The 16174-nt window shown below is 43.4% G+C and overlaps 1 protein-coding gene across 2 annotated transcripts in view; it reads right to left on the reverse strand.

The window, feature by feature from the left end:
* Positions 1-12926, reverse strand: part of PLA2G6 (phospholipase A2 group VI) — a 95650-nt gene extending 82724 nt beyond the window's left edge. For both annotated transcript variants that reach the window (XM_089674259.1, XM_089674258.1), the window contains exons 1-2: positions 12787-12926; positions 934-1150 (exon numbers count right to left, since the gene is read on the reverse strand). In XM_089674259.1, the coding sequence (XP_089530385.1) occupies positions 934-1142 (209 nt within the window). In that variant the 5' untranslated portion in view covers positions 1143-1150; positions 12787-12926. The remainder of the gene's footprint in view (positions 1-933; positions 1151-12786) is intronic.
* Positions 12927-16174: the final 3248 nt, after the last annotated feature.

A 16174-nucleotide genomic window follows, 5' to 3' on the forward strand; every position in this document is an offset into this window, starting at 1 on the left:
AGGAGACCTGCATGGCACCAACGATCTGATAATCACTGGTGCAATGCTTTACAGGCTCCTGCAACCAAAAATAACAAATGAACATTTTTTGTACCTGCAAAAAATGTGTATTTATTATTTTTGGTCAAAAGGTGAACATATCCTTTAATGCCCATGTGCTGCACATATACATCCACGGTGTACTGTTGTTGTGTGCTGACAGCGTGCTCACTTTGTGCTCCCAGCACACTGACCAAGCTATTACTGACAGCTCCAAGTCACTGTTAAAGATCAGGAGTTGGTGGAAGGGGCTGCCAAGGCACAAGAGCCTCCCAGCATTCAGAACCCTTTACAGAGCTGGCTGAAAGCATAGCAATGAGTTAACATCAGTACACATTTATTCAGCTTAATAGTAGTAATGTTAGAATTAATATTTCACTGACAATTACTGACAATGTAAACAACTCAGCCTGTCCTAAGGTGAACTTCTGCCTCTAAAAAAAACAAACTCTAGCTAACCTAGAGGGCATTGCACATGCATGCATCCTTAAGCCAGCCATAGATGGATTGGAATTCAGCTGGTTCAGCAGGAACCAGATAATTTCAATCCATCTATGGGCAGGCTGGGAGTACCAAAGTCGGTCTATTGATCGACTTCAGTACAACCAGCCTGTCGGGTTTTTTTTTGGAACGATCGCTGCTGGCTATAGCTGGCAGCAGCGATGACTGTATTCCAATGGAGTGTAAACCTCCACCTGTCAGAATACAATAGCACAGTGGAAGGGATGTTCTCTTCAGCACACTGCGTTGATGTGTGAATCAAAGATTTTCTTTTCTTCAAGCAGCGCTTAAAGGAAAGAAAATTGCATAAGGTATGGCTAGTCTTATATTGATTCAAATTTTGAAACATCGTAAAAAGTACTGCTGTTAGATCAAAAGCAGAAAGATACAAACCGGTAGGCATTTTGTGGTGTCAGTGGGTTAATTAAAAGACAGTCCCATGATCTTGCAGTTCTGCTTTTGTAAAGCAAGAGCCGTCCATCTTCTCTGATTTGAGGGCAACCGGCATAGTCCTGGAGAGGCACCTCTCTAACTCTATAAGGATTTGTAAACAGGTTGCTTACTGCATTCACAGTGTTGAAGATTCGTCCAAAGAGGTCCATGGAAATCACTGACAAAAGGTAATAAGCAAATATTTTTTCATTAATAAATTCATAAAAACCTTATTTTTACACAGCTTTTACTTCCTCTAAAGTATATGTAAATCCTAACAAGGCATTTCTTTTATTTGCTGCTATTTGGGTATTAAATATATTATATTAAAGAGTTTTGTTATATTTTTTGATGCAGAATTCAAAAAGGTTTGTACTTTTTTTAGAACATAAATTAAGTGCTTTATTTAAAAGATTTGCTTTAATCTTGTTTTAAGAATTACCATCCACCTCTACATCATTTGTGTTGTCTTTTAGTGACCTTTTGAAATAAGAAGAATTTTTGTATATGAATATGGTTAATATAATAACTGCTTAATTGAACACAATTTTTAAAATAAAATAGATATTTTTCTCATGAACATTAAACAAAGCTTGGTAAATATTAGGCTACATGCGCATGGGCGGTTTGGCCCTTGAGCATCAAATCCCACAGTTATGAGGACCCTGGGAAGCACAGATGCAGTATCCATCCCCATTGCCAGCTGGCTGTCAAAATCTATGACAGGATGAAATAGGCGGCTGCTGCACACTGTACTGCCATGTGTATTCAGGAAAGTATGCCCAAATCTAGAAATTCTGTATTCAGGTTATGTGTCCCTTAATGCATATGACCCAAAACATGAATACCGCTCTGTACAGTATCCAGCCACTGTTTATTTCAGCCTGTCATACATTTTGACACTCCAAGCAAAACAGATGTGAGACACTTACGATTAACTCTGGAGGGAGCTTGGTGCATATTGAAGCGATTGCCCTTAGATGTCACACTGGCAGCAGGGCTGGACGCTGTACCTGTGCCTCCCAGGCACCCAAAAACACTGTTTTGACACTGACAGGCCCTACCACCCATGTGCAAGAAGCCTTAAATGAGGAGTTTTGTATTTCACAATTTTAATATAATTATTTAATTTTTGGTATACTATTCTATTATTATCCTTAATAAAATGTACATGAATCCTCAAAGTGCATTGCATCTCCTCAAACCTTCAATAAACATTTCAACTACAAAAATTCTACTGCAGTATAGAGCATTCCTACAGACACATGTACTGTCCATCCTGATGAAGCACATACTGTATGTGCACCTTTGTTTTATAGACTTATGGAAGATGAGCAGCTTGAAAGCCATTCAGTTTCCTCATTTCACAGAAAATGTCAAAATATTAAAACAATGTACATTATAAATAAATTGCACTTCAGGAAAAGATATTCAATGCAATTATCTGATTTCCAGTCTGCATGCCAATGTTTTTACCAAACAGGTGAACTGACCATATATAGACCAATAATCTATTAATAATAGCAGAGTGAGTATTATTATTAGATGGAAAACGTAAATGATAAAAAACCCAATCGGACCATTCCTGAGGCTGTAAGACGTGTTATGGGTAAGCATGTGTTGGTGCACCTTTGTGCTTGCCTAATGTACCTAAGGCCCCTTTCACATTGGTGGTACGATCAGGTCCGCCTGTTGGTTTTTCAGGCAGGCATGACTGGAAGCCCCATGCAGATCTATAAACAGGTGGATATACGTAGATGTGCATCCATTTACATTTCACTACCTCCGAGTCTGTCCAGGTCCAGAAAAACTGGAAAAGCTCTGCGGTCTTTTGTGTTGCTCCAGACGTAAGCGTCACAGATTGGAGGTAGTCTGATATAATCACAAGCAAGTACATTTTATCCGGCCACCCACAGACCCAACATGGGTATAAAAAGCTTTGGTTTGTAAATGCAAAAAAAAAAAAAAAAAAATGAACAGCATGGTTGTCACGATGTGACAACAGCTGTATTCTGATTCAGCAGGGGATTTGTTCATAGATCCTCTGCTGATTGGACCAGACAGTGCCCATGTGAAAGAGGCCTTAGCTTAAATCCAACGTGTCTTTACCTTGCTGTGATCTTTAATTACATGTTTGCATCTTCCTATGGCTCAGATATACCCTGGAACTGACCTCCGGCTGCTTCCTCAACTAAGCTGTTGTCCATCTGACTTTGGCCCCTACCTACATCAATATTTACTCTCTGTATACCCTCTATCACATCCAGTCCCGCAGTTGCTGGGTGCACCCAGCCATTCGGGCCAGTTTACACTAGCACTGCTCTCTGAAGAGCAATCCGAATTCAGATCACTCTTCAGTGGACACTTGACAGATGGTGAGGAGTCATTGTATTGCCTCCTTACCTCCTGTTTTAACTCCCACACTAGTGGGCAACAACCGTGTGGGGCCCGCTAAATGCAACAGCAGGGATCATTCTTGCTATGCCGTGATGCAAAGCATATGTACTCCCCTCTGCTGCCTTTGCAGCATAGGGGGGGGGTTGTTGGGAGGTGGTAAATAATGTTGGCCAGTTGCGTATTTTTACTACCCCCCCAACACAAGTGTAAATGAGGCCATAAGACACAGCTTAAAGCATAAGTTCTCATTTTGGACAAAAATAGCAAATGCACTTTTCTTGCAGCTAAAAAAAATGTGCATGATTTTTGTCCAAAGGAGCCTGGAAAGCATAGATCACGGATGCAATGCAGGTCTCCTGCAAACCTGTCAGAATATCTGCTTGCCGTACGGGATGTACGGCCAAGCAGATATTTGGACTTCAATGAACTACCACGGCCCTCCACAGCACCATGGTAGTTCATTGAAAACTACAAGCCGACAGCTGCTAAATTCATTCACGGAAGTCTGTATTATCCAAACCTCTCCCCGTATTATCTGTTAGAGGGAGGGGGGGGGGGTGTAATGGCAAGAGCGGCTGCAGCATTGGGAACATGTTACATGTTCCACCCTAAAAAGGGGTGGAACATGTAACATGTTCCCAAAGGTGAACGTATCCTTTAAAGCACCTCTAATATTAATGAAGGTTTTGGATGTGTTGCACAAGTTGTTCCAGCAATGCTCCTCAAATATCCTATGAGATTTTTTAATTTTTCTTTCCAAGGCTAAATTGGGAAATAATCACTTTTTGACACTTTGTAACTGTGCCTTAAACGTGCTGCAAACGCCATACGCATTTTTATAGTTCATTTATGGAGCGCTTGTGGCGAGTTTCAATAGAAGTGAATGGAGGCGATTGCAATCCATCAACACCTGCCGAACTCTGCAGGCAGCATTATTTTTGCCACATTGCAATGCAAGGCAAAACTAGCTGCAATGTGTACACCTCTATTCACTCCATATTTTAACAAGTTTAAGTGGCAATGATAGCTGTTCAGGAAGAGGTAACACGACCTAACCACCTGTCTTCAATGCCTGTGTAAAAAAGCCCTACCAGTGCATGCATATTGCTGAACTGGCTGAACTTTAATCCATCTATTGGAAGGCTGGCTGTACTAAATTCGATCACTTGACTTTAGTACAACCAGCATTTATGTTTTTTTCATTTGATAACTGCCGCTGGCGGCAGCCGCCAGCAGTGATCACCATATTCTGAAGGTGGAGAAACCTCCCGCTGTCAGAATACAATAGCACAGCTGGAGGGTGTGTACAGCTATCAACACTAACTGTAATGGGGGAAGCAAGCAATTTTCTTACTTTGAACCCATGGCTGAAGAAAATAATTTTTTTTAAACATACAGTGGGGATCGAAAGTTTGGGCACCCCAGCTAAAAATTTGTATTAATGTGCATAAAGAAGCCAAGGAAAGATGGAAAAATTTCCAAAAGGCATCAAATTACAAATTAGACATTCTTATAATATGTCAACAAAAGTTAGATTTTATTTCCATCATTTACACTTTCAAAATAACAGAAAACAAAAAAATGGCATCTGCAAAAGTTTGGGCACCCTGCAGAGTTAATATCTTGTACTGCCCCCTTTGGCAAGTATCACAGCTTGTAAACGCTTTTTGTAGCCAGCTAAGAGTCTTTCAGTTCTTGTTTGAGGTATCTTTGCCCATTCTTCCTTACAAAAGTCTTTCAGTTCTTTGAGAATTCTGGGCTGTCTGTCACACAATGCTCTTTTAAGGTCTATCCATAGATTTTCAATTATGTTGAGCTCAGGAGATTGTAAAGGCCATGGCAAAACCTTCAGTTTACGCCTCTTGATGTAATCCCCCGTGGATTTCGAGGTGTGTTTAGGATCATTATCCATTTGTAGAAGCCATCCTCTCTTTAACTTCAGCTTTTTCAGAGATGGCATCAAGTTACCATCCAAAATTTGCTGACATTTTATTGAATCCATTTTTCCTTCTACTCGTGAGATGTTCCCCGTGCCACTGGCTGCAACACAACCCCAAAGCATGATTGATCCAACCCCATGCTTAGCAGTTGGACAGAGGTTCTTTTCATTAAATTCTGTGCCCTTTCTTCTCCAAACGTACCTTTGCTCATTCCGGCCAAAAAGTTCAATTTTAACCTCATCGGTCCACAGAACTTGTTTCCAAAATGCATCAGGCTTGTCTATATGTTCATTTGCAAAGTTCAAACGATGATTTTTGTGGTGAGGACGTAGAAGAGGTTTTATTCTGATGACTCTTCCATGAAGACCATATTTGTACAAGTATCTCTTTATAGTGGAATAGTGTACCACAACTCCAGTGTCTGCCAGATCTTTCTGGAGGGATCGTGCAGTCAAACGTGGGTTTTGAATTGTTTTTCTCACAATCCTGCGAGCTGTTCTGTCTGATATTTTTCTTGGTCTTCCAGATCTTGCTTTAACCTCCACTGTTCCTGATGACTGCCATTTCTTAATTACATTCCGAACAGAGGATATTGACATCTGAAAACGCTTTGCTATCTTCCTATAGCCTTCTCCAGCTTTTTGAGCATCAACTATTTTCAGTTTCAGTTTTCTAGACAACTGCTTAGAAGAACCCATGGTGCTGATTGTTGGGGCAAGGTCAGATGAGTCTGGGCATTTAAAACCTTTGAGATTGACATAACCTTGTTTTCCCAGACGATGATTGAGAACAATCCATGACACTGGCAGGTCTCAGCTTTGCAAAGGGGGCAGTGCATGCTATAAATTCTGCAGGGTGCCCAAACTTTTGCAGACCCATTTTTTTGTTTTCTGTTATTTTGAAAGTGTAAATGATGGAAATAAAAATCTAACTTTTGTTGACATATTATAAGAATGTCTAATCTGTAATTTGATGCCTTTTGGAGATTTTTCCATCTTTCCTTGGCTTTTTTATGCACATTAATACAAATTTTTTGCTGGGGTGCCCAAACTTTCGATCCCCACTGTATGTCCCCCACACTGGGCATTAGCCCCTGTGCATAAGATTGTGGCATTTCATGCGGGTGGAAGGCACAGGCAAACTGTCCAGCACTGCTGTCAGCCTGAATAAGTCTGAGATCTGAAAGCTGTTTTGGCTGGATAGTGGTAATAACATTTGGGGCAGTGTACACCCAGGGGTGGATGTCTGGATCAGAAGAAGTCTGCATTATGGGTATCTGTCCTTGGGCACATACTGCCCCAAATGTTAGTACCACTCAGTGAACATCCCAGCCACAGCAGCTGTCAGCCTCTCAGAGTTTACCAGGCTGCTAGCAGCAGGGCTGGATGGGACACCTGTGTATCCCACCCATACGAAAACATCATGATCTTATGGACAGAGGTTAAACGCGCAGAGTGCATGAGGAATTTTCTTCTGCTGATAATTCAGCCCTAGTAAATGTGTGTCCAGGGGTACTGGGATGGCACTATCAGAAGATAAAAATGGAAGCAGCAGCCAAAGCTGTGATATAAGCCCAAAGAGGGCAAAGAGCAATTGAAGAACAGGCAAAGGGTGAGCAAAGCATAGGGGAGGGGTGGTGTAGAAGCAGGAGGATAGATAAAGAAGTTTGTTAAAGTTCAACTCTAAGATAAAATTAAACCTCCTCCCACCCGTCTCTCTCTGATCGCTGGGTTAAAATCTTCTTTTTCACTTACTTTAAAGTATAACAAAAGTCAAAACCATTTTTTTTTTGGTTTTGAACAGAATGGAGAATTAAAATGCCTGTCAGTTTTTATTGCTGTCTGTTGCCCCGTTATAGGGAGATTCACTCTCTCTCTCTTGGACCTGTTCACCGTTATCACCGAGAGTGAAAGTGAAAGAAAATCTCAAATGTTGGGTTGTCACCAGAACAGAATTTCTTTGCATTTTCTGCATCCCTGAATCACTGGAGAAGTATCCCTGGCCTCCCCAGTGTCCCCTGGGAAGTTCATGACACTGGTGCCCACAGGAAGGTCCGCACTGCATGCGTGAGTCCAGTTGTCCTGTGCAAGTGCTGAGGAGTTTGTTTTTTTTTCAATAGCAATCAGCTCCTCAGCCCAATTAGCACATGTACAGAAGTGTACTTGGACTCGCACACGTGCAATACAAGCTATGGATTGGATTTGTAATGGGCCATCAGAAAAAGAGCTCCACAGCTTGTACAGAGCAAATCAGATGAGACGTCGTCAATGGCCTGGAAAAGAATAAAGAAGAAGAGGCCGGCTGCCAAATATGGTATTTTAAGGGCTAAGTTCACCTATAGGGGCACATTTTGACAAAGGGATGTATCCTGAAACAGGTTATCTTGGTAACTGCTTCTAGTCATTCTCCCTGGTGCATTCCAGCGGCCCTTGCTGCGTGGCTGACGACTTCCGGAGTTCGGTGATGTCACTTCCGAGGACACTAGTTCCACCTTGGCCGGTGGTCTCCTGTCACAGATCCCGTCCACCTGCTCAGTCAGACTGGCACATCCCATCTGCCTTCAGCCTGGATTTGACCAACTATTGGTATGCTGTGTAGTGTGTCATGTGAGACATTTTTAAGCTTTATTTAAAGTGGAGTTCCACCTAAAAAATAAAAGTCAGCAGCTACAAAAACTGTAGCTGCTGACTTTTATTTTTTAGGTGGAACTCCTGTGACTCGGTCCAGTGGTGACTTCACCACCGTTGGTTTCATCAGCCATCTTCTCTCCCTGGCACCAGCATCTTCAGTGTGGGCACCCAGCTGTGACAGCTTGCAGCTTCACAGCCGGGTGCCCACTTAGCATGCGTGAGAATCGCTGCGCTTTGTGAATGGTCCTGTAGTCTTCTGGGACCTGTCACGTGTCCCACAAGACTACGGGGAGGATTGGGGGCAGGATGACTTCCGCTTCCGATCGCCTAGGCCATCGCAGTGGATGTGGGAGCGGGTACCTGGCAAATTTGGGTATCCTCTCCCCAAAGGTGCCAATCCTTAATGGGGAGCGGGGGACAAAGGCCTAAAGCAGAGCTTCCCCTTTTGGGTGGAGCTCCGCTTTAATAAATCGTGTTTTTGAACTGAACTCTTTGATTCACGGACTGAATTTATCAGCATACAAGCCTGTCCCATACAGCTGACTGCACAGAGTGTGTATTCAACAATTATCTGTTGCACCCTTTCAGCGTGTTTTTATTTTTGTGCTTTGTTCCACCACCCCAGTGGTGACTCTGAGGCTGCCCATATTTATCCAAGCGCCTGGAACTGTTCCTCCTCCTGGCTGCTGATATTTATCCTTATGTTGGAGTGGCAGTACAGCGCCCCACATACACTGTTTAGTTTAACGTTACATGTTACACCTATATTTAGCGTGTCACATGTAATAGGCTCCTATACACCCACCTCCCACCGCCAGCCCTCCCCACTCTGTGACAGCGGGCAGGGGATCTTCTCCTCTTCTGGCCAGTCTTTGAAAACAGCATGACTCTGTGGGGCTCCGCCAACATATTCGCGTCATTCATTAAATCACAGAATTTTTGTGAAGGAAAGAACTACAAGTACCATCAGCCTCCGCAGCAGATGGCTTGTACTTTAAGGAACTACGAGGGTGTTGGTGAGAGCTCTCATAGTCCATTGATTCTTCCTGCCATTCAGTAACTGTCTGTCCCTACGGGAGGTACATGAAGACAGCTGGCTGAGAGTCTGCAGGATCCTGGCATTGAAACTCACAATCTACTGATTCCAGCGTAAAAAATAATAAATGCACACATTATTATTAATAAATGCATGTATTACTGTTTTTTTGAAAGGTAAACTTATCCTTTAAAAAAACGGTAGCATGGTTTCCCTAGTCTTGGTAGGTCCCTGCTCCCACTTCCAGTCGAAGCGCCTAGGCACATTCGTCTCCCGTGCCAGCCAGGATCAGGAAGGAATTTTTTACCCTGAGGGAGCCAATTGGATCATGCTTTGCTGGGGGGGTTTTTTTGCCTTCCTCTGGATCAACTGTGGGTACAGGATAACTTTTTTTTTTATTGGTTAAACTGGATGGACTTTTGTCTTTTTTCAGCCAGTGTAACTATGTAACCTCTTGGGACACATCGCAGGTCCATTCACACAGCACAGTGCACTACTGGCTTCCCACATTAAGCATGCCAATAACCGGGACTCGAAGACTAGCAAAGAACCAACCCACGTGAGGACGGCGCTGGATCCTTGGACAGAGAAGTCTCCTTTTATTAAAAAAGGTAGTTAGAATAGAATCATGGGTGGGAGCAGGTTTAAGCATATAATTATTATTATTATTGTACAGGATTTATGTAGCGCCAACAATTTGCGCAGCGCTTTACAAAATGAAGGTAGACATTACAGTTACAATACAATTTGGTACAAGAGGATACAGAGGGCCCTGCTCGTTAGACCTTATAAACTAGGAGGAGGGGTTGAGTGATACAAAAGGTAATAGCTGTGGGGGGATGAGCTGATGGAGGAAATAAATGGCAGTTTACAAGGTAGAAGCAGGATAGACTTCTTTAAAGAGAAAGGATTTCAGGGATCACCTAAATGTGGATAGATTTGGAGACAGCCGGATAGATTGGGGTAGGGAGTTCCATAGGAAAGGAGAATCTCGGGAGAAGTCCTGGAGGCAAGCATGGGAGGAGGTGGCATGGGAACTAGAGAGCAGAAGGTCTTGGGAGGATCGAAGAGAGCGGTTTGGCTGATATTTTGAGACTAGGTTGGTGATGTAGCTGGGGCAGAGTTGTGGATGGCTTTGTAAGTTTTTGTTAGTATTTTGAATTTTAGATAGGAAAAACCTGGAATTCTACTTTAAAATGGTACTAAAGGCTGAGTTTCTATGCATGAAGGTAGAAAACTTCTGTATCCAGCTGCACCCCCTATACTTACCTGAGCCCCACTGAGATCCAGAGCTATGATCTATGCTTTTTTCCCATCTCACATGGCAGATCCACACCAGCACTGGCCCCCATTGTAGTCAATCAAACTCTGTGACAAGGGGGAGGGGGGGTGGACCATGCCCTGTTGTCTGTGTCCATAGGAAGCAACTTGCTCTGACGGCACTCAGCAGGGGAAGGGAGGGGCCAGGAATGTCGGGACCCGAGAAGAGAAGCATCGGGGCTGCTCTGCAAAACCATTGCACAGCGCAGGTAAGTATGACAAGTTTGTTATTTTTGTAAAAAAAAACTATTTACATTTAGAAACACTTTGAATTAGAACTAAGGACAATACATTTTTTTTTACATTTTAGATAGTAAAGGAGGGTTATAAGTCCTGTAAGTTTATTATGTGCCATCTGTTTCCCATAGGGTAGATTTCTCTTCATTTCCTGTCCCAAAGCCAAAGCAGGAAGTAAGGAAATCCCTCCAAAGTGAGACAATCCCTGGTTTCCACCAGAACTAGTGTTTCTATTGGAAGATGTCCCTCCTGTTCCTCTTCTGGTGACAACCCAAAATTTAGAAATTTTCTTTTACAGTTTTAATGATAACAGTAAACAGGACTAGGGTTGCACTAATACAGTTTTTCTTAATCCGCAAGTACAAGTACTGATACTTGTACTCAAGTACTTGCTGATACCAATTACAAATACCTTTGCGGTGCGATTTGAGCCTATACAAAATGAATGGGCTCAAATCGCACTGCAAAGAATCACATGCAATTTGAACAGGAATGCAGTGCCAATCACATACGGTTTCCCTGAGGGTGTGGTGTGATTTGAGCCATTTCTTTTGTATGGTCTCAAATCGCACTGCAAAGGTATCGGTTTTAGGTATCGGAACGTTTCAACGAGTACACATACCCTTCAAAATGCTCACTACCAGTATCAGTGCAACCCTAAACAGGACAAATAGAGAGGGTGAATCTCCCTAACAGGGGCACAGGCAGCAATAAAAACCCAATAGGTGTTCTAATCCCTCTCCACTCTGTCCAAAACCAAAAAAAAAAAATGTTCCTTTGGTGGTCCTATAAGCTGTAATCAGGTAAATAAATGAAAGGGAAGGGGGTGCATTAACCGCCTCCCACCTGCCATATAAGAAAATGATGAGCGGGTGGCGGTTCTCTCGTTCTTTTATGACGTTCTCCCACTCTAATTACGCATGTACGTCCCCAGGGGCATGCGGCGAATGGTGGTGCGCTGTGCCCCTGGGACACATCGGATCACCGATCGCAGTAAAGAGCCGATGACAAAGGCTCTGTCATGTGATCAGCTGTGTGCAGTCACAGCTGATTGCGTGTAAACAGGAAAAGCCGGTTATTAGCAGTCCTATCCTCACGCTGACAGCGCGTGAGGAGAGGAGAGCCGGTAAGTGGCATTCCTCAGAGGGGACATAAACACTGATCATCTGGGCACTGATGATCAGTGTCCTGATGATCAGTGTAGCCCCATCAGTGCCACCTGTCAGTACCCATCAATGCCACATACCAGTTCCCATCAGTGCACATCAATGCCACATATCAGTGCCTACCAGTGCACATCAATGCCACATAGTGCACATCAGAGCTGCCTTTCAGTGCCAGTCAGGGACGCCTATCAGTGCTGCCTAACAGTGCCATATATGAGTGCTGTCTTTCAGTGCCCATCAGTGATGCCTGTCAATGCCCATCAGTGCCACTTACCAGTGCCTCCTCATCAATGCCACCTACCAGTGCCCATCACTGCAAACCTCATTAGTGCACATCAGGGAAGGATAAAAATTATTTATTTATAAAATTTTATAACAGAAACTAAAAAAAAATTTTTTTTTCAAAGTTTAGCAAAAAATAAAAACCCCCAGTGGTGATTAAATACCACCAAAAGAAAGCTCTATACGTCTCAAAAAAAAATAAACATTTTGTTTGGGTACAGTGTTGCATGACCGCGCAATTTTTATTCAATCCAAACCACAGCACCACCTGCCTGGAGTTTGCATGTTCTCCCTGTGCCTGCGTGGGTTTCCTCCGGGTACTCCGGTTTCCTCCCACACTCCAAAGACATGCAGGTAGGTTAATTGGATCCTGTCTAAATTGTCCATAGTATGTGTATGTATGAATGTGAGTTAAGGACCTTAGATTGTACGCCCCTTGAGGGTTAGGGACTGATGTGAATGTACTATATATATATATTTATGTAAAGCGCTGCGTAAATTGACGGCGCTATATAAGTACCTGAAATAAATAAAGTGCACCAGCACTGAAAGTTGGCCTGGGCAGGAAGGGGGTAAAAGTGCCCAGTATGCAAGTGGTTAAACACAGGCAATACAGACAGTAGATCCACATACAAAGCATTAGCTCAGCCACCAGACCAGCATGCAAGAGGTTACCAGGCAGGAAATGTCACCACCGGCAGAGCAGTGAGTAGATGCCACAGATCATAAAGGGGCTGAGTACAACTCAGACACCAGAGGGATGGAGAGCGGGCACAGGACACGAAGAGCCCTGATAAGTTACTTACAGAAGATGAAGAGAAGCGGCGGAGGAGATCATCAGAGGAAGGTGTACGAGACATAAATCAATCCCATCTGTTACAGGTCACGGGACTCCGGTCTACAACAACATGGCTGGAATAGGTGTCTGAGCAAAAATGGACTATAGAGTCTGGCTGCAGAATAGAGCTCCATTTTCAACAGGAAACATGTGACCTCCACTCTACCATTTTTTTCTAGTGAACTTTAACAAACAAGCAAAGGCTACAGAGTGGAGCTCCTCTTGATAGGAAGCATGTGACCTCCACTCCATCTTTTTTAATTTTAAACCCATACAAAATGAATGGGTTGAAATCACACTGCAAAGAATTGCATGCGATTTGAATAGAAATACGGTGTGATTCCTGTTTGAATTGCATGCGGTTTCGCATACAGCACAAAGGAACACAGTGCCTCTAAGTGTGTATTGAAGTAATGTTTAATAAAAAGATAAGTAGTAACTTACATCTTAGAAATTAAAAGTAGGCTCAAGTGGAGAAGAGGTAAAAAGTCTCATGCCAGATGTTAGTGGTGACTGTACCAGAGGGAGATAGCCTAGGTCTGCCAGCATATGTGTAGCATAGGTGGTGAAGCCTGGCAGAGTCTCCAAGATGTCTGAGGTCGGTCACGTCTGACGTCATCAATGTACGACGCGTTTCTGAGTATGCACGGGACGAGCATCACCCGGCGCGATCTTTCATCAGCAGGGAGGAGCTGGCAGGTGGGAGAACCGTTGTAGACAGTGAGCTAATGATGGACAGGACCGGGGGTGGGGAAAATAGTCAGGGATCGATCACGGAGCCGCCAGAAAGCCGTCCATGAGCAGGAGGATGATACAATGACACTGGCAATACATGTGATAACAATTAAAAAACAAACAATTAAATTAAAAAACAAATTAAGATAATTACGATTAAAAAAATGAAAGAAATCGGGCTTGACATGTGACATGAAAGCATAAAACTAAAACATGGGACCATATAATGCACAGAGATAATTCATTCTTATTGTCAACAGTGATATGGTCTTTGGGAGAAAAAAAGGGGGGGAGAAATTATATATCGATAAAAACAAAAAGGGGGGGGGGGAAAGGGGGGACTGACATATGTGTATTTATAAAAAGCGTGTTTGGCAAACACGTTCATTATAAAGGGGGGGTAGATAAAAAAAAAGGGGTAGGGAAGGGAAAAAAGCACTCTAACGGGAAACAGTAAATAGGATAAAAATTGGTGTCTCTAAAAAGGAACTATATATACAGAATTATACATACTGGTATATGAGGGAATTATGGTGTTTTATAGGTGGGGGATAGTCCTATGTGGTATGGTGTGGGTGCTTCGTATAAAGAAGACAGTAGGGGGTGTCAGAGAGTAAAAATTGGTTGATAAATAAAATTGCATAGTCTGTGGTAACTACAGCAGCAATACAATGGATATATGGAGGGGCATGGCAATATCTGGGTTATCATGCGATCCGCCATTAGTCTAGGGATGGTTATATGCTTGATGTGCATACATGTGAGGTGCAGACATGGAGGATATGGGATGACTAAATGCTTGGTGTTGCAGAAGACAGGTTATATAATGGTGAACCCGGGCTTGTCATAGCGCGGTTAAGGCTGAGTACAAATGGGAGTGTTGTGGGAAACCTCCCTGATCTGTAAGGGGGAGGGGCTGTGCTAAGGAACTGACTGTTCATGAAGTAGTATGGGCAGCAAAGTGGCTCAGTGGTTAGCACACCTGCCTTGCAGCACTGGGGTGAGTGGTTCACATCCCAGGTCCCCCCACACACACACACTCCATAGACATACTGATCGTTTTTTAGTCTTTGATCTAAACTGTCCCTAGTATGATATTTTATAAATTGAACCCAAGATGGTGTCTTCCCCTTGAACCTACTACAACCCCAATGTGACGATCACTCTGAGCCCCCCCAGAAAGAAGAGGGGAAAAAGGACATACATTTAATTTATGTACAGTGTTGCATGACTGCGCAATTGTCAGATAAAGTAACACAGCACCGTATTGCAAAAATGGCCTGGTCAGGAAGGGGGGGTAAATCCTCTGGAGGGCAGGTGGAGTGGAGGTCACATGTTTCTTTTCCAGAGTGGAGCTCCAGTCTGCAGCCACACCACCTTGAAAAGTATACACAGGAAATATGTGACAGGACACATGTGACCTTCAATTCATTGAGTTGTGTTTATTGGTTGTTTATGACAGCCTTCCTCAACCGGGGTGCCGCCAGAGGTCTTCAGGGGTGCCGTGGGGAGAATGGCTTTCACTTGAGCCCGAACCCCCGATCTCCCCCTGCACTGTACGATGGCACTAGGAGCCGACACACCGCTCAGCAAAGGGAATGGGAGTGGCTTCCATGCTCTCTGCCTCCCCCTAGAGTGCAGTATACAGCTGTGTGATGGAAGCTAGAAGGTACTGTTACTATTTATAGGGCTGTATACATGTGTGTGTGTGTGTGCCTGTGTGTACGTGTGCATGTGCGTACATGTGTGTATGTGTACATGTGCCTGTGTGTGCCTATGTGTACGTGTGTATGTGTCTGTATGTGTGCACGTGTCTGTATGTTACTTTTAATCTTGGCCCCCTATTCCTATCCTTTCAGAACTGCTTTTTTAGGACTTGTTTGTAATAGCAGCAAGGACTGCTGTTCCTCTGAAAAGCAATTCACGCTCAGATCGCTTTTCAGAGACATTTGACAGGTGGTAAAGAGGCAATATGTTGCCTCCTCACCACCTGTTTTAACCCCGTAAAAAGCAGCATCACCATACCACAACCCCATGCAATGCACATTCAGTTGCAGGGTGATTGTAGATCATCCCCATTCACCTGGAGGTCATCCCTGACCCTTGTTTTAAAATTGCACCACACCAAAAACAGCCCATGTTTGCCAATGTATGCGGGTACCCCTAAAGAGCAGAGCATTTGCGTGCAGGAATGAGCGCGATTTTGCGTGTGTTTTGCAACACACAGTAATGTGAACCAAGCTTTGGACAGGGGTACCTCATGACTGAAAATACTTTTCAAGAGCGCCCCGACTGGAAAAAGGTTTAGAAACACTGGTTTATAACTTTAAATTTCATTAAATTAAAAAAAAAGGTGGAGTGAAGGTCTCATGCTTCCTGTTGAGTGGAGCTCCACTCTGCAGCCTCTGTTTGGTACATTAAAGTTCACTAGAAAAAAAGGTGGAGTGAAGGTCACATGCTTCCTGTTGAGTGGAGCTCCACTCTGCAGCCTCTGTTTGGTACATTAAAGTTCACTAGAAAAAAAGGTGGAGTGAAGGTCACATGCTTCCTGTTGAGTGGAGCTCCACTCTGCAGCCTCTGTTTGGTACATTAAAGTTCACTAGAAAAAAAAAAGGAGAGTG

Source organism: Staurois parvus, unplaced genomic scaffold, assembly GCF_062004578.1.
Source record: "Staurois parvus isolate SC_StPar_1 unplaced genomic scaffold, SC_StPar_1.0 ptg000149l, whole genome shotgun sequence".
In the NCBI taxonomy this organism is placed as follows: domain Eukaryota; kingdom Metazoa; phylum Chordata; class Amphibia; order Anura; family Ranidae; genus Staurois; species Staurois parvus.